This window comes from Salmo salar, chromosome ssa16, assembly GCF_905237065.1.
Source record: "Salmo salar chromosome ssa16, Ssal_v3.1, whole genome shotgun sequence".
NCBI classification, from domain to species: Eukaryota; Metazoa; Chordata; class Actinopteri; order Salmoniformes; family Salmonidae; genus Salmo; species Salmo salar.
The window spans coordinates 68,743,024-68,761,871 of NC_059457.1; the positions used below are offsets into that span (position 1 = coordinate 68,743,024).

Genomic DNA, 18,848 nt, shown 5'->3' on the forward strand with positions numbered 1-18,848 from the left:
CTGCAACTATCATTTTGGTATCATGTATGGTCAGTTCTTAGCACTAAAGTGACTTACGTCACTGTATGCGTGCATACATTTTACATATGGGTGGACCCGGGAATTTAACCCACAACCCTGGCGGTGCAAGCGCTATGCTCTACCAACTGAGCCATACAGGATCACATACTGTAGGCTCTATACCACAGTAATTACCAGTAGACTAACCCATATAGTTCATTGTTCAGTAGCAGACTAGTATGTTAGCAGATGTGGAGTACTTACCACTTTCTCACTTTTGGGAGGTACTATTTAAATGCATAATGCCTGACATTTTTCCTTTGAAAGTGGCTAGAGAGAGAGAGAGCAGAGCGAGAGAGAGAGAGAGAGAGAGAGAGAGAGAAGCTCCATAAAAAATATATTTATCCCCAGAGAGTCCGGTCTCCTGATGAAAAAGAAGGGAGGCCCACGGGCACATGGCCGTGTGATTAAATTGTCAGGTCGGCGGGTGCAGTGAAGGACAGAGAGTAATAGAACCACAGAGGGAACACCGATAAAGAACATGGCCGCCGTTCAGCAAAACCCCAGAGATCGCTGCAATGAATAAAAGCAAAAGGGGAGAATGCTGCTGTTCCTCAGAGAGAGAAAAACACACACGCGCACATATACACGCACACGCGCACGCACACACACACACACACTGACAGCAAACCGTTAATACTTAAAACTGTCTCCTTTAATGTTCCAATAAATCAAGGAAAGGGCCAGATTGATCCTACACTCTAACTACCTCCAATGTTGCTTTATGACAGTACTAGCTACTGATACACATGGTTTATATTTCTTGTAAAAGAAAATACATGTTACTATTTTGCTGGATGTCAGTTTTCCTACATATGTGTTTCTGCATGGACAACAGATAAAGCATGTGCAAAGAACGCATTGTTTCCATTTAGGGGCCTTTCTTTAGGACAGAATGTGTAGTATATTTAATATGAGACATTCAATTCAACTCCTTCCACGGTTAAAATGTCACTCACAGCTGGAGGCTGAATGTACACAATTATTCAAAGAGTTATTTGAGGTTGGTGGTGTCCGAGGGGCAAGTAGAGGACTAACTTTTGAATTTCTATTCGGGGAGGTTATTATCTCCGATTTTGGCTCAGAGCACAACAAGACTACCAAGTCCCATTTGTTATATACTGTAGCCAACTATTCTTCCATTGTCATGCCATGCATGTTTTAGAGGAGGAGTTAATTGGCCAAAGCACAAACAGACTGGAGCACTAGGCTACAACGAGGCAATCCAAGGCTAAAATTCTATCAAATAATATTCCCCTCTGTTCTGAGAAGTGGTTTGGCCGGAACATAATTACAAATAATTAGTAGACTGCAAATTGACCACAAGAATCTCAAACAGACATAATGTTTGACTAAAACATAATTATTTCAAACCTTGCTTACATTTGTATATGATCACGTGTCTCTCCATTAAGCATGGGGATACTTGGGAACAGATTGATTTAATTAAAATCACATGGAGCTGATTTCCTCCCTTTTTTACAGTCTTTATGTCCAACAATGAAAATTTGAAAAATTCTCAGAAAACTTGGGGGGGCCAGTTGGGGAACTCTGCCTTAAACTGTCAGTTGTAATCCAGGAATCACCACTGTGCTCACCATGACCACCATCAACACCCATCTGAGAGAGACGCTCCCCAAGATCCCTTACGTCAAGGCCATCGACATGTACCTGATGGGCTGCTTCGTCATGGTCTTCCTGGCCCTGCTGGAGTATGCCTTCGTCAACTACATCTTCTTCGGCCGTGGACCACAGATGCAGAAGAAGCTGGCAGAGAAAGCCGAGAAGGCCAACAACGAGAGGGCGGCCAAATATGACACCAATCGGGTAAGTCTTCATGAAGATCTCTGTCGAGATGCTCTAACTTCTTCAAAGTTCTTCCAAGTTTCTTGGGTTTCAGGTTAAGAAGTTGTCGGGCGTTATCTTTGCAGTCCGCACAGTCTTACGACGGCAGATCAGAAACTCTATAAATATGGTGTTGTGTTTCTTGTGGTTAGTCTCCTCAGGAAGGAGGTAAAACGTCATCTCTTAAGCTGACTAAGCAGCCTAATAGAGCAAAAACGCTCCGTGTCTCACAGTCGGTGAGTCTTGACCAGCGGACACGTATTTTTTCACTCTGTCTGACTTGTTTGTCACAATTGACTGACATTACATGTTTATTTTTTCATGTCCGCATGAGAATTTAATGCGTCTGTACGTGTCGCTTGTTACCCAAGTTGTCATTGTCCTTTTTCAACTTCTGGTTTGACATTTGCACGTCCAATGCAAGTCTGCAAGCCCTATGTTCCGTAGTGTTGCTACAAAACAGATATTGTGCTGTGTTATCCATTCAAACGTTCATTCAAAGTGCCTTGTTCTCATTCCTACATAGTCTCATATCTTGATTCTCCAATGTATGTCATTGGTCTAAATCAGTGGTTCTCAATCCTGGTCCTGGGGACCCAAAGGGTCTCAATCCTGGTTCTGGGGACCCAAAGGGGTGCACATTTTTGTTTTTGCCCTAGCACTACACAGCTGATTCAAATTATCAACTCATCAAAAGGCTTTGATGATTTGAATCAGGTGTGTAGTGCTAGGGCAAAAACAAAAATGTGCACCCCTTTGGGTCCCCAGGACCAGGATTGAGAACCACATGTCTAAATGGGTCTATAATGAACATAGTTCCGGTTCTCATCTCACCCTTGAACCTGTCCAGAGCAGGACCATCATGTTGTTGTAGCTCCAGATCATACATCAATCCTCTACTTCTATCTCCAGGCGGAGTCCCACGGTAATATCCTGCTGACCACCCTGGAGATCCACAACGAGGTGGCAGGAAATGAGGTCACCACCAGCCTGGCGGACAGCAGGAACTCCTCTGTCATGGGATTTGACAACACCAGCACAGGTACCGGCGTCCAGTGCAGGAAGGCGAGCCGGGCCTCGGGTCCTCGCCACAGCCTCGACAGGCAAGCCCAGTTCAAGAGGCACAAACTGCGGCGGCGCTCGTCGCAGCTCAAAATCAAAATCCCTGACCTGACGGACGTAAACGCCATCGACAGGTGGTCGCGGATTATCTTCCCCTCCGTTTTCTCCCTCTTTAATTTAATCTACTGGATGTATTATGTCAACTGATTGACTGATTTTAGGGTTAGGTGGTGTTGTCATTTTTTTTTTCTCCTTCGTCATCATTTTGTCTTTTTTACGTGATAGTAAATGTTTTGCTATCGAAAAACAAAGGACTGCCTCTATGTAACATGGACAAACTGCTTTGACCCCTTTGTTAAAGTTTTTATATTTGCAGTCGTACTCAAATTGGGGATATCGGTGGATTGCGAATTCTTAAAATTTTGTACAGAACTATGTAGATAAATACCCATACTGTAGGACTGGGACTGTATACTTCCCATTCTTTTTGCCCTCTCTGCCATTTGATAATGGAGATCTTTATACCCAATTCAATATGTGCAATCTGCAAGAAAGAAACCATAATATAATTTTTTTTTTAACGAACCCAAATAAAATACAAATGCTATGTAATGTATTATGCATATACACAATGAATTGTAATGTATACTTTATCATTATTTGCATATTATTTGTGATGAATGCGGATCAATGCAAAAATATATACTCATGTTTTGTGATGCTTGCAATCTTTATCACGTATATATTTTTTGTCTTGGTCAGATAATATAATTTTCAAGTGCACATACAGTATTTGCATATTTTACAGTGAAGTGGTCCTGTTTATGTATGTCTATGTACAGTGTATTATTATTATTAGTAGTAGTAATAGTAATAGTAGTATTGCTATTATTATTATTATTATCATTATTATTACATACTGAACTATAACATTTTAACACAGGTGCAAATTAATGTCTACTGTTGAGGGTTATAATATCTCAGGTTCTGGATTTTGCTAATTGGCAACCATTACGTTTTCAAAATCCCGTCAAACAGTCTTGAAATTGGAATATTGATTGCTAATCTAAACATACCCATAACTGCACTCAATGAATCTGTCATGGTTCATATCTTTTCTACCTGATATTGTGAATGCATGACAGGATTTCACTCAGTAAATTGACAGCATTCCTTTAAATCAGCTCCATCTTTGATAGCTGTCGAATTCTCCTGCCAATGGCCTTGTGCTATATACTGTATAACATGTCTTTGTGAAATATTCTGATATTTTTGTAAGGTGTAACGTTGACTATAACTACAGTATATTAACTCCCTCTCTTGCGCACTAGCATTGTAGAAAATAGATTCCCTGTGTTCACAACATTCCATGGAAGTGGCAGGGTTGAGGGTTTGTTTGGGTTTTAGCATTTGACTGATCTTTACTGCTGAAATGACCTTCAACTGTAAATATAATGTATATAACAGATTTGATGTAAGTGTGCACATTTTTATTTGGAGTTGTCTAATTAGTTGTCTGTTTTATAAGACAATGTGAAATACCGATGACATTTCTGTCCTCTTTAAATGCTTGAAAATCTATTGAATTAACATATGGGGTAGATCATATTTTTTTTATTCCTTTCTTCAGATTTATAAGCAATGAATGCCATGAGAGACTATCTATCAAATGCACAGCCAATATAAATAATACAACAAAACGCATTGTAAATCAAGGGCATTGCGACCACCGATAACAGTATATCATCATCATCCATTTCTATATTTCTATAATCTATTCTGCACAGCTATCAAAGAAGCATATACGATGTATTAGTCTCTCAGTATACAACTGATGCATGAATTCTGTTCTACAGGGCAAGGACAACGAGCCATAGTCATTAGATTGCAACAAAACATCTAACACATCCCATTAGGAAATGTAATCAACGGCATGGAAGTAGCTAACATTTGGTGAAACATTGCCATTGTTCATATCATGCTGCTCTGGGCGAGAGAACATGCCAAGATGGCACTGTCTCTTGTTTCTCTATGCATGTTATATCGCATGAGTAGTGGTGATTTAAAAAAAAAAGAACCTTAACCCTAACGTCTTAGACCTGTATCTCAGGTTACAAGTACAGTTCAAGAGATTGTGATAAACTGCCATTCTCTGGTTGGTTACAGAGCAACCAATCATATCCTGGGGTCAATGGCTGGGATACAAAACGACAGTCTTCAAATATATAACTCATTTATATACGCATATGTATTTTACCATTACCAACTTGCAGCCAATTGCTTATTGTAGTGACATGTTCTCTGGTATGCAAATATACTTTGCTACTTGATCATTAAGCTTGTTGTGTGTTTTGGGTTTGAGTGATATAATGGTAGAGTGTGTGTGGTTACACACGCTGGCCTTTAAACAGTTACAGACCCTGGGGTTTCCCTTCCCTTCTCTACTGTGTAGATGAGGCAGTGTTGGCTGGGTCTTGGTTGTAAGATGACTAATATCCCTTGTTCTTGGCGTAAGATAGGTAATATCTCTTGGTCTTGGTGTAAGATGAGTCATTTCTCTTGGTCTTGGTGCAAGATGAATAAAATATCTTGGTCTTGGTGCAAGATGAATAAAATATCTTGGTATTAGTGTAAGATGAATAAAATATCTTGGTATTGGTGCAAGATGAATAAAATATCTTGGTATTGGTGTAAGATGAACAAAATATCTTGGTATTGGTGTAAGATGAATAAAATATCTTGGTATTGGTGCAAGATGAATGAAATATCTTGGTCTTGGTGTAAGATGAATAAAATATCTTGGTCTTGGTGTAAGATGAATAAAATATCTTGGTCTTGGTGTAAGATGAGTAATCTTTCCCGAGACGCAAAGACTTGAGTTAGCCTTTCAGAGCTAATGCCTAGTCTTTAGCTCAAAAGGCTAACACAGTCTTGTGGCATGCAGGAGACCCGGGTTTGAATCCCGGTCAGTCACATTGGCACATTCAATCTGGCACTGTTTCATGCATTAAGTGCACTCATCGTTGCTGGCTTCTAATGTTGTCTGGCCCATTATGGAATGTCAACATGTTCTGTTCTGCCATAAATGTATTTAGGTATAGATATCTGTGTTTATGTTTTTCTCCCTTATTTCTTTAGGTTATAATGTTGCTCTGTTAATGAAATAATATCAATTGTATGACAGTAATATCTGGTTTTGCATCCATTCAAATGAATGATTTCTGTAACACATCTGTTATACGCTATAGCAACAGGATGAACAATGGGCAGACTTCAGAGACAACATTTCTTGTTCCTAATGCATTTCTGTTGAATGATTGAATCTAGACAAAGCCCAATAGTTTATGATTTATATGTCAGGTGAAGATAAACAAATGATTACCAGTATTCTTGGATTGTGATTAAAACTGTATTTATCAATGAATTTGTGTGTGTTGGATGTTCTCATATGCCTTCGGTGACTTTAAATACACAAAATAGGTGTTCATAGCCATGTACACGGAATAGAATTGCATTTTAACTCTCACAGTGTACATATGTACACACACAAGGAAGTGTTGTTTTTTCAATACTCAAAAGGGTTCATTTAACACTGGATTAGTTGGATTCGTGTGCACACTGAAAGTGTTACATTTAGCACTGTCCCAGTTTAATTTGCTATGTATAATTATGATCTTCCACGGCAGTCATGGACTGTAGGCTCTGTGCCTCCTACAAATTGGGTATTCATACTGTAATACATGTCCAAAAAATGCTTCACACTCTGCCTCTCCACCATCCAGCCATCTAGCTTGATTAAAGCAAAGGCCCTGGGCCGTGACCTATTTGACTCCACCTCTTGAATTTATCATACCATACTGTTACTAGTAAGGCCAACAGGGTTTTGTATGCCAAAGTGCAGGCTACTCATCGGGGTTGCCGCCAACAAAACAGCACATCTAAGGAGACATTGCAATGTAAACCAATAAAAAACACTCATACAATATAGGCAATATAACACGATGGAGTCATAACTGTTATGACTGATTATTACCAGTACCCTTATGGGGCAAGTGGTGTGATTATGTGGGTTGCCATAGAGTAGGCCAATGTTGTGTAGGATGTGCGATTGATAAATTGGTTGTAGTAACGTGCTGAGGGAAAAGGATTCTGTATTGCCTGGAGGGGATCTCAACCCAGCATTAGAGTGTACAGCTGTCAGAAAGGTGACAGAGGCAGCTGTGGAATAAGGGTGATACGCAGGCTTTGACTAACCAATAGGCACCATTGGGAACTAATTCCCACTTTTCCCACTTTTATTACACCAATGATCAACCTCATTTGATCCATTACTATTATGATTCCACAGATATGAATGCACTAATCCCATGACAAAATACAGCCAATCACAAGCACTCTACGTTGTGATTCAACTTTACATAGTATCGGTATATAATACCTCATATGCAGTGGTTTCAAGAGTTAATCATATACAGTATGCAATATTTATCCACCCTAAGGTACCGTGAGGATCTGGCGACTACATATAGACTGTGGAAATGAATTTCTTCGCAGCCTATCAGTTCTCTCAGGTAAAAAACAATAGTGTATATGAATAATTACAGGGGAAACTGCTGCGGTAGGCAGTTCAATCCCCAGGCACCCCCTTTCTTCAATAAGGTTGCTCATGATAGATTTCTATACTTTCTTACTTAAAACTTCATCATGGGATCCACGGATCTCAATCCCAAAGTAACATACTATTATTAGTATCATCTCAGAATAACAGGACTCAGCACTTCGAGCAGACAGAGGTATGGTCATTTGCCCACCCAGTTTGTTTCATTAAATAATTATCAACACATCCAACTCTGGATGATATTCCTGTATTGTTGAAATAAAGCATACTTTCTTTGAGTCACCCACATTTAGTCTAGGATACAGCTACTCTGTTTAATTTCCACATTCTCCCCATACAGTACACTCTCCTCTCCTCCCTTTTCCTCCCTTCTCTTCTGCTCATACAGTACATTCTCTTCTCCTCCCTTCTCCTCCCTTCTCTTCTCCTCATACAGTACATTCTCTTCTCCTCCCTTCTCCTCCCTTCTCTTCTCCTCATACAGTACACTCTCTTCTCCTCCCTCTCCTCCCTTCTCTTCTCCTCATACAGTACACTCTCTTCTCCTCCCTTCTCTTCTCTCCAACCTCCATGCTAAAATAAAATGGTGTTCCACTCATGAGAACACTCATCATTTCTGCCAATCTGAGTTGCCTTCAACATTTTAATTCCAGATATTTTTCTTGGACTTCACCTCTCTTTGACCTTGTGATACCACCTCAATACCTTGCAAATAACCCCACCAACACGAGAAGAGCCAACCCAAATTCCATTACCAGCTGGGTTGCTGTTTCCAAAGCCTGCCAAATGAACTGAACTCAATTACGAACATGTCTTTGGGGCTTGAGGAAATGGTGCAGTTCTCTGTAACAGTATCCCTTGCAAGACGTTGAAACACCTCCTAGAATGGTCCTATGTTTGTGTACAGTCAGCTTACTTTCCCTGACCATTCACAGCCTTTCCTCTTGACCAGAACACTCTGTTCTAATCCATTGATCTGCTAGATTGACAATACCTGCTTTATGCTGCATTCTGTTATCTAATTCACAATCTCTCACAAACGTTTACCTGGCCCTACATCAATCAATGTGACAATATCCAAGTGCATCAAACACAGATCTTTGTGAAAGCAAAAAGCCAGTAGCTTGCAGGGCACCAGATAACCGCAAAGCTGTTTTGAACCACAGGGATCACCATCCAATAAAGCCTGAAAAGCTAAAAACATGTTGTTGGCCTGAGAGAAGTCCTCATCTGGCAAGACAGTACATGGCTTGTCACCAAGGGAGTAAGAACATATTTACGTTGAGAGTATGAGAGGAAGCTGTGTTCGCAGTCCTTGCATTATCACATAAACCCATTCATTGGTGTCAGAAAACATTTTGAACTTGAAATTACATACATTTGCCATGAATTAGAATACATATTAGAATGTCTACACTTCATTTGTGCAGTTATTTGATGCAGGGTTGCCTCTGAACTGAATTGTTCTATCGTGAGGTGTTACAGTTTAGGGTTTCCTATATTCGATGTCGGATGTGATGGCTCGTGTATGTCACTGGTTTCGACCTCCATATGGTCAATATTTGTTGTGGTGTCTGAAATAGCAGTCCTAGTTCTTGTCAGGACATGTCACAACTAATAACAACATTACAGTTTCCTTTAATCTAGGGACCTTCCCAGTTTGTACATTTTTATAGGCACAAGGGGGTCTTTGGAGGGATGACAGACGTATTGTGATAGATGGCTGAAATGTTTGGCCCCGGAAAGTCACAAAAAACCACTCTAGAGGTCAGTAAACCCCATGTTGTGGAAGAAAAATATCTACTTCTATATCTACAGAATCTACCCGAAAGTTTGCCCTTCACCATATTCTCCTTGGAAAAGAGACCAAATTCCAAATCCTACCTATACTCTTATGTTTATAGTAGACAAGACCCCATGGATCAGAAATTAATTGTGTAAGGCATTTAACATTTAAACCATCTGCACGACTCTTGCACTAACACCTGACTGTCAAACAAATAGAATACACCAGAGACACATCTCATGTGTTTTTCTACTTCATCGCTTCAAAGAGATGGCATTGAACATGCTGCACCAATTAAACCAAATTGGTAAGAGTGCATTCATATTGCTGTCGTATGTTTTGGTACGCGTTTGAGTCCCCGAAGAGCCTAATACATCTCATAGGCTTTATTGTGATAGGCTTTTCTTCAAATAATCCTCCTTGTGTCTTCTTTGTTTCTCCCATTTCATTTGATTTGGGGGGTGTTTCTGTTTGTGGGATGCCAATGCAGATATTATACCGTGCAGTTCTGAATTTGTCAGTCCCTGCACTAAGCCACTCTTTCAGTGTTATGGTACTGACTGAATCACCATTGTTACGTAATGACGGAATCATTGTCACAATTGGGAGAAGGATGCAATCTAAAATGGTCAGGGTAACTTTGGTCCACATTTCCTGATTACTGACCCCACAAGTCCTGCTCATAGTCCCAAAATCCACAGGAAAACATTCATGCTGATGTATAATTCCAGCCACTGAAATTGAGATTTAGTTCTACAGAGAACCCCTCTGAATAAATTCTATCTGATGTTTTTCTCTTTATCTTTTTTTTTCAGGCCTCCTGACACACTTTCTGCTCATTCATTAACAGCATAGTGAGTGAGAGGGAGGAGGGACGGTTCTGCATCAAAAGACTGTCTCGGTGACTGGGGGAATACATCCCTCTCTTCAGTGTGTGTTTGATGATGCCTTTCTGTTTTAAGAACTCAATGACAGACTTCAGCTGGGTATTAGCCTACTTACTCATCTCTCCTGTGTTGTCTTCTATTCAGACCTGGGTTCAAATACTATTTGAGTTTTTTTCAAATACTTGCAGTGCTCGTTTTAGTCTGCCTGGAGTGCCAGATGGGCGACGTCAGCACTTTTGCAACTATTCTATTGGTTCCATTACAGCAGGTAAACTCAATCAAGACCATATCAGAAATAATTTCCAAAAGTATTTGAACCCAGGTCTGGTTCTCTTTGACATATAGACAAGTTGCTGGATTATTCCTCTTACTGTATAATGTACATTATCTAGTATGTCAGAAGTTATGTCCTAGTTCATGTATTGTATCAGTTGCATACTTGAATATAACTGGAACAACTTTTAAGGTTGACTTTAAACTTCAAAAGATGCTACCTTAACGGTGCGCCTTCTTTTGCAAAATAACATCCTCTTATATAAGATCATCTTGAAGAGGGACCGTAACGAAGCCTGAAGCTACCCAATGGAGTATAGCTTACTGATCTAACTTAAAAGGGTAGTCCCATGAGATACCAAAGCAACGGAAACCAGTGAACATTGTTAGTAGAAGTGATACACTATTTAAGTTTTAACCAACATTATAGGCTTGTCTTTGTCATAGGGGGGAGGCTCTGTGGATTTGGAGAGGAGAGTGTTGCCCAATGTTTTCAAGTGATACCCACTCAATAAATTATTATTGTGGCAGTGAGAGGAGAAGACAAGATTGTGGAGGTTGTGTGTTTGGATACTGGGTGACGTGGGAGGCTTGGCCACAACTGCCCCTGACTGATTAAAGGTAGAGGAACGTGTCCCTGGGTCTGAATGTACTGTATAATCAAAATAATGACTTACTCTTTAGCAATCCAATGCTAGCTTATTCAAGAATCCATTCCACACTAAAAAAACAACCAAAGAGTAGACCTTTACTGAATTACACAGTATGGTTTGGCTGTCTTAATTTCAATGGGAAGAGGATGCTTCAGTGTTTTATTAGTTAACGCTGCGCTATGCAGAAATTGCTCCACCATTTCCTGGTTGCAAAAATTCTAATAGTTCCTCTAATTTCCATTTGATAAGTAAGTATATGTTTTATTTTTTTTATTTTCCATAACCAAAAATATTGTATTTTCAGCTGTTTGAAGCTGGTGTACAAAACTGAAAGTAAAAGACACAAAAACTAAACTTAAGAACAGGGAGCATAGAAATAGCGCACATATAGCGCTTCTTAGACTTGCTTCAATGAGAATGACAGATCAAATCAAATCAAATGTATTTATATAGCCATTACGTCAGCTGATATCTCAAAGTGCTGTACAGAAACCCAGCCTAAAACCCCAAACAGCAAGCAATGCAGGTGTAGAAGCACAGTGGCTAGGAAAAACTAGCCACAAATGTCAGTTGGCTTTTCATAGCCGATCATTGAGAGTATCTCTACCGCTCCTGCCGTCTCTAGAGAGATCAGATCTATGACAGATTCACATTTCTATGTGAATTTGGTCAGTTCGCCAAAAAGTTACACATTGCAACTTTAAATTACTGTGGTTTCTGCTTTACCTCCTGTTTCTGCATTTGTCTCAACCAAGCTTGCCATGTAACCGTCACTATCTTTGATATACTGCCTTCTCTCAACTCATGTAGATGATGAATCCATTGTGCTGTCCAGTAAGTATATAGGATTAAAGACATGCTCCTGAACTTTGGCGACTACTAAGTATTTTTGAAATCTTCCGCTTTTGGCTGGATGTGTCAATGTGTTGTTCATACATGCATAATCTATGAGCAGAATTATTGTCTTACCACCAAATCCCTAGTTTGAAAGCCACTGTATTTCTGAAAGCTGTGCTGCCCTACATTTCCCCCCACGTGGGTCAGCCCCCTAGTAATTAGTTCAACAATTGAGCTTAAGCCCCTCGCCATGTTAGTGACAGCTAGCAAGAGGCATATCATGCACACACAGCAGAGAGAGAGAGAGAGAGTGTGAGAGAGAGAGAGAGAGAGAGTGAGTGAGTGAGTGAGTGAGTGAGTGAGTGAGTGAGTGAGTGAGAGAGAGAGAGAGAGAGAGAGAGAGAGAGAGAGCAATGATGTGGTGCACATGTCTGCAAATATGTGATGTAGTACGCAATTTTCTGGGACCACTTTTGTCTCATGAGTGCTACTTTCAGAACTACTGGCTAAAAATGTAACTAAAGTACCGGAAAAATATCTTTAAATCCTTTTTCACTCAGTGTAAGGCATTACTTCCAAGAGGTAATATTTAGGGTAGGGCCTACTGTATGATACTTGTAAAAGTCACATCATAATCTAAGCTTTGGACATTTCTGTTGAAGTCTTTGGTGGCTTTTTTAATGGATACATGCTAAAAGAGACATCTGGCTTGTTTCCGGACAGAATTCGAAGGAGAGGTTTGTAATTTAGTTGCTGCCAATCAAGAGTGAGCAGAGGAGCTTGACACAATGGAAAACTGATAATTCTTTAAAGTTGTAGACAAGAAAACAATGATCCATGCCAGTTTACCCTGTCATTTCTTAGGCAAGTGATACATGCCTTTTCAGTATCCAGTACAGTTTGTAGTACAGATTTCTCAGAGATTCCGCTCAACATTAACCTTGACTCACCAGGCCTTTCTCCAATGAAAGCATACATATTTCTCCACCAGCTCCATCCAAAATCGTTCATTCTGTACATTCATCCCGTTTCTCAATTCTCCTGTGAGTCTTTAAACAGCATTACGGCAGATTGATTGGTGACTTCGCCTGGATCAGCATGTTTGAACCGAGCAGCACTCAGAGTGAACACTGTAGCGGGCTTCCATTTGTTTTCCCCGTGACAGAAGCAATATCTATCCTGTAGACTCATTAGAAGACAGGGAACAGAGTGAGTAGCAGCTGGGCTCAGGGGAGAAGAGGGGTGGAGGAGAGGGATTGGGGGGGGAGACATTTCTTGCAGCACATGCCTTGAGATGATTTAATGTTAGCTCTTTGCTGATAGCACCTTGGCCTCATCTATCAGCCATTGTGGGTTTATTTATGGGTGTCTCTGAGGCTGTAGTCGCTGTGACAGACAGTGTGGGGGAGTGAGAATAGCTCTATCTTGGTATCACCGGGTCTTTGAGTTGATCTCTGTACCCACCAGGAGAGAGCTTTGTTTCAGCTCAAGTGAATAGGCCCAATGAGACTCTGACACTGTCCTAATATGGACACCATGTGTATTGACTACCAAATGTATGTAATGGTAACCAAGACACACAGCCAAAAGCTGGAACACAATGTACTGGCAGTCAACTAAACCAATTCATGTTGAAAGGTATTCTAGCTTTCCAAGGCCGGACAAATAAAGAGGAGTTATTTTGATGCTCTTGCAAGACATACTGTATATCCAACCTGGTCTCATAGCGTTTCATATTATTCTGTACGTAAATCCGCGACGCTACATTTAGTATGATATGATACGTTTCATATGGTATGTATTAATTTGTGGATGTCCATGACCCATTTAGTATGATATGTTACGTATTACAATTTGTATTATATGTTTTGAATTTTCAAAATGTACAGTGTGTTACATATTTTGCAAAACGTATGACATGTTACGAATTCTAGCTAGGTGGCTAATATTAGCTAGCTGGCTAACATTAGCTAGGCTAGGGGTTAGGAGTTAGGGTTAAGGTTAGGGTTATGTTTAGAAATTAGGTTAAAGGGTTAGGGTTAGGGGAAGGGTTAGCTAACATGCTAAGTAGTTGCAAAGTAGCTAAAAAGTACTAAGTAGCTGAAAAGTTGCCAATTAGCTAAAGCTGTCCGTGATGAGATTTGAACTCGCAACCTTTGGTTTGCTATAAGTCCAAGTTATACGCCCAGCCATCCACCCTGACCAACCACCCTGCTTTCTTTTCTGCCTTATGTAACCACCTCTCTTATGTAACCATATGAAATGTAACATATCATTTATATGAGAGTCCCGGATTTACTTTTACTATGTTATGTCTGGCCTATGAGACCAGGCTGGTACATCCTGTCCACTGTTTATGCAATTCTCTGAAACAGTAAACAAACTGGAGTCTCACTCCCTCTGCTGTACACTCAAGGTAAATATGTACTGTGTGCCTGCCTGCCTACCACCTTTCTAACTGTCCACCATATTCATACCATCAGGGTCTTAATTAAAAGAGAACCATACCCAGTAATTATGAAACGTTCTCTAACTATATCTAGCTAATTACAGTATTACAAATGATCTTCTAATGAATACCAACTCATTGAATTAATTAGGCAACATTATGTGTATGTTTGGACATTTCAGTAGATTCAGCTATGTGATAATTACATATTTAATTCATTGCAATAACAGATGGATGAAACCTGCAGTTGAAATACATGATATGATGACCTAGGAAGCTTTTAAAAGAGTTTCATTGGTTTGTACTCTGCCTCTAGACAACTGCTGACATGTTTGTGTGTACAGTAATGCAGCCAGAGTTCCCAGCATTCATTTTCTAAGCAATCTCCTCTCACTGTAATTATATTTATTTGGAGGCTGCTATTATTCAGAGTAAAACGATTTTAACCTTGCAAGAATCAAGAGAGGGTGTCTTTGTCATGGAGTACATCTCAAATTGCACTTAATTCCCTGTCTAGTGCACTACCTTTGACCAGGGCCGATAGGTGCGCTATGTAGGGCAATAGGGTGCCAATTGGGATGCAGTGAAGGTACAAGCCGCTGGACAGAAAAAATAAATCAACTCATCTTTTGTTGGGTTTTCTAAAGTCTAGTTACCTTGTCATGTTGCCAGGTAACTGCAGCCATGTGTGAGGGGTTTGTCTCACATACATGGTTAATGGCATTACTGGGCACTGAAACAGAGTTCTTAACAGACGCCCTGTGAAATGACTTAAAGCCATCCTCTCTTGATACCTGCACAGGGTGCAACACACACACACACGTGTACACACACACCAAACACACACACACACGACTGCACGCATGCACTTGGCGCACAAACACACACAGAAAAAATACTAGAGCCCTACAAAACCCAGAAACATATCACTACACCTTCATCCCTAATACCCCTAATGTCTTCTCCTCTTCAAAGGGCAAAGCTCATCCCCCTCCCTTTAAACCTGCTGATATTGGATAATAGGAACTGAAGGAAGGCTCTTAGCAAAGATGTCTGAGCTACTTAGCTAATACAAGTTCCAGGATGTAATCCTTTATTATAAAGCAATGGGATTAATGTAAGGCTTATTTCAATATCCCCTATGTAGTCATGATTCACTGTATTTGATGTTTGCCAAAAAAAAGAAATCAATTGTGAGTAAAAGGAAGACTTGACATAAGTCAATAACAAAGCTAATCCCCTTTATCCTCTTTGCAACAGTACACCAGATACAGTTATAACATGCTTAGGGCAATAACATGCAATCTCCAAATCAACTTTTGTCAGAATTCTCACTTCTGTACTGAACTATCAATATGTTTTGTGTCTTTAAGGGAATCCAGGAATGTGCTTTAATGCGATCTGACAGTCATTGGATTATACACACTTTACAGAAAAGGATAGATTTCCTGGGTGGACATTCAGGCTTCCATTTGGTTCACTAAGAGGTTGGTCCAGTTTTGAACAGCTGTGAGTAGAGATATCCATCCCAGCTCTGTGAACCTTCAACAGGGCATGAGTCTGCCTGACAGCTACCTGGGAGAGTCCAGAACCTAAAATCTCCATATTTAAGTTAACTTCTGTCCATTCCTTTCCCTGTTGAGGTTGGTGATATTCCAATCACAGACACCCACCTGCCAAAAGCCAATGTTTCTTGACCCTTCACAGGATACCATTGGGGTCTCTTTACTCAAATTTCCAACAGTGTTAAAGCTGATATCCTTAATTGAAACAATTATGAAGTGGCCACCCCGCCTTTGTTTTTGGTAGAAAGCTGAGGGACGGAGCCCAAGAGATCAAACCAGTCTCAATTTCAAAGAGAGAGCTATGGACGCAAGGACTGACCATCCATGATATCACAATGATAGTTTCAACCACGTTTTGAAGCTATATGGTGTTTGGTTACAATTACAGTGGAGTACATTTTGTGTTCTGTTGGGGTACGACAGTTAAACTTAGCTCATGAGGATTCTAGCTTTAAAAAAAACACCTAGTTGAAAAAGATACAGCTAGTTGTTAGTATTCAGTGCAACATGTAAAGTGCCATACAGACACATTTCATTTCACTGCTTTCTCTTTATATACAGCCTCCCTCTTCACGCCCTTACAGGAGAGCTGCTTAGCGAGGGCTTGCCATCTCTTTTGCCTGAAGCATTACCGACCGAACTCGGATGGAAAACCATTTTGGGGTAGGCTTTGTAAGTACCTGAGAGCGTTGGGTGCCTCTGGAGTACTCCGACGGTTTGGATCCGACTCTGCGTTTAGCTCTGTGGGTGTAATGCGCCTCTAGTTTGAAGCACAAATGTAGAACGCGGGCTCTCAATGTGAAGGGTATCTGAAGAAGTTATTGCCATGGGCTGTGTAATGTTCATCTTATGAAGAGAACTGCAGGTAAAGCATGAGTCAATACAGCCTAGTTTAGTGTATCTATCTGCATGGGTTATCATGATTCATTGGGAGGGTAGCATCACTGACTGTCCCACCTACTCAGCTAAAAAAAGAACCCTGATTGAAGAACCCAGTTTGTAATGGATACACATGAAAACAATAATAGCCTGGAGAAAACAAACAGTATTCAGATCACTGGCTCAGCTGAACACATTAAAACAAGTGAAAAATGTGAATGCCATGGAATACCCAGTAAAATGTTCACACCATAGGTACAATAGCATTTTGTATATTTGTGAAATAATTTTGTTCAAGTAGGACTCCCACTGAGATGAAGAAGAATACCCGGTATTCCAGTGTGTCTTGTCTATGCCTACAAGGATAAATGAAACAAATCTTCTTGAAAGTTGCATGCATCATTTCACATAGTATCATGACACTACACTTTTAGTTCCAGTACACCAAATACATGAAGCATATCAAGATTTTGCTCAGCAGTATGACGTCAGTGCAGTGTTCAAAGCAGACCTGGGTTCAAATACTATTTTGAATCTTTCAAATCCTTGTTTAGTCTGTCTGGATTGCTAGATGGGCGGGGTTTGCTATTTTGCTTCTATTCTATTGGTTCCATTACACGGAGGAAACTCAATCAAGCCCAGATAAAATATTTGAAATGATTTCAAATAGTATTTGAACCCTGGTCTGGTTTCAGTAAGCTCGCCTGAATTGTTTCAAGTGGGGAAAGCTGTTTAACAACACCATTTGTACTGATCAGCATGATGTAAGCAGCTGAATCAGCTTGTTAGTCAAGGCTAAATGGCTGCCATGAGCACTGAACTTGGTCAGACATCACTGGTCTCAGTTGTAAGGCAGTCAGCATTCAGAAGCCTCAGGGGTGAGAGTGGTATATCTATAAAACGGTAAAAGCAACGCATGTGGGTGGAACTTGGAGCCGTCTAGACAAGCGGACTCAGCTCTGCTGACGACCTGCCTGTGACCCACAGGTCATAGGGCCTCTGGGCAGAGCACTCTGTTGTAATGACGGGTTATGAAACGTCTCACTATGTTCATGTATCTGGATAATTGTGCACTCATCTCATCCATATTCTACTTCTTACATAAAAGGGCAGCTATGAATGCATCCTAGAGATGTTGATCAGTGAAGGTATTCAGCTGTTGCATGTTTGCATCTGTGCACCAGCATGTTTGCGTGAGTGCCCTCCTCAGATGGTCCCAAACTCCCAGCGGAGTGAGTTAGTCCCAGGCGCCTATAAAATCCCATGGGTTCTGACCCCCAATCCCCTATTTCTCTCTAGATGATTTATATGCACACAGTTCTTTTATAATCAGGTGAGACAAAACTGGCCTGGAATAAAAACCTGCTCACACTATAGTTGTATGGGACAGGGTTGGTCACCTCTGTTGCATGTAGTCAATGTTTTACATACATTTTCAGACAAGGACACCTTTACTAATTGGTATGATTATGGTGACTCCCTGTGGTCATGCATGAATACTGCAAGTAAAAGTAAGACTCAATTCCTCTCAAACTTACACACTTGTTGCAGTCATGAAGGAATTGATTTACTTTTGATATGTGACAGCTATCCAACAGTTCCAAATTTAACCGAAACTGGAAATGTTGCTCTTATATTTGGTGTGTTGTTTGTAAATGTTCTCTTCTCTATTTGGTCTGATTGAATAGCTATAATCTCCTGCTCAGTTTCTCCCATTGTGTTTGTAGTACCCATGAGCCTAGATAGACCATGTCTTGCACAGCCTGCATTGCATATAATTTACAACTGTCTTAGTCGAATTAAAGACAGAAACAGCCGTGCAATTGAAAGCTCTCCCTCCTTCTCTCTCTCCCTTTCTCATTTAATGGCCAAACACATATTTCACTAACAAGCACTTGCAGGGAAAGAAAATAGAAGGAAATTAGAAGTTGATT

General features: G+C 40.4%; 1 protein-coding gene across 5 annotated transcripts in view; it reads left to right on the forward strand.

The window, feature by feature from the left end:
• The window catches only part of LOC106574421 (gamma-aminobutyric acid receptor subunit beta-3), a 54,340-nt gene extending 47,949 nt beyond the window's left edge, over window positions 1–6,391 (forward strand). For 3 of the 5 annotated variants that reach the window (XM_014150300.2, XM_014150297.2, XM_014150299.2), the window contains 3 exons: window positions 1,640–1,887; window positions 2,058–2,141; window positions 2,818–6,391. In XM_014150300.2, coding sequence (XP_014005775.1) covers window positions 1,640–1,887; window positions 2,058–2,141; window positions 2,818–3,174 — 689 coding nt within the window. In that variant the 3' untranslated portion in view covers window positions 3,175–6,391. The remainder of the gene's footprint in view (window positions 1–1,639; window positions 1,888–2,057; window positions 2,142–2,817) is intronic. The other 2 variants (XM_014150298.2, XM_014150301.2) reach the window with 1 other exon arrangement.
• Window positions 6,392–18,848: the final 12,457 nt, after the last annotated feature.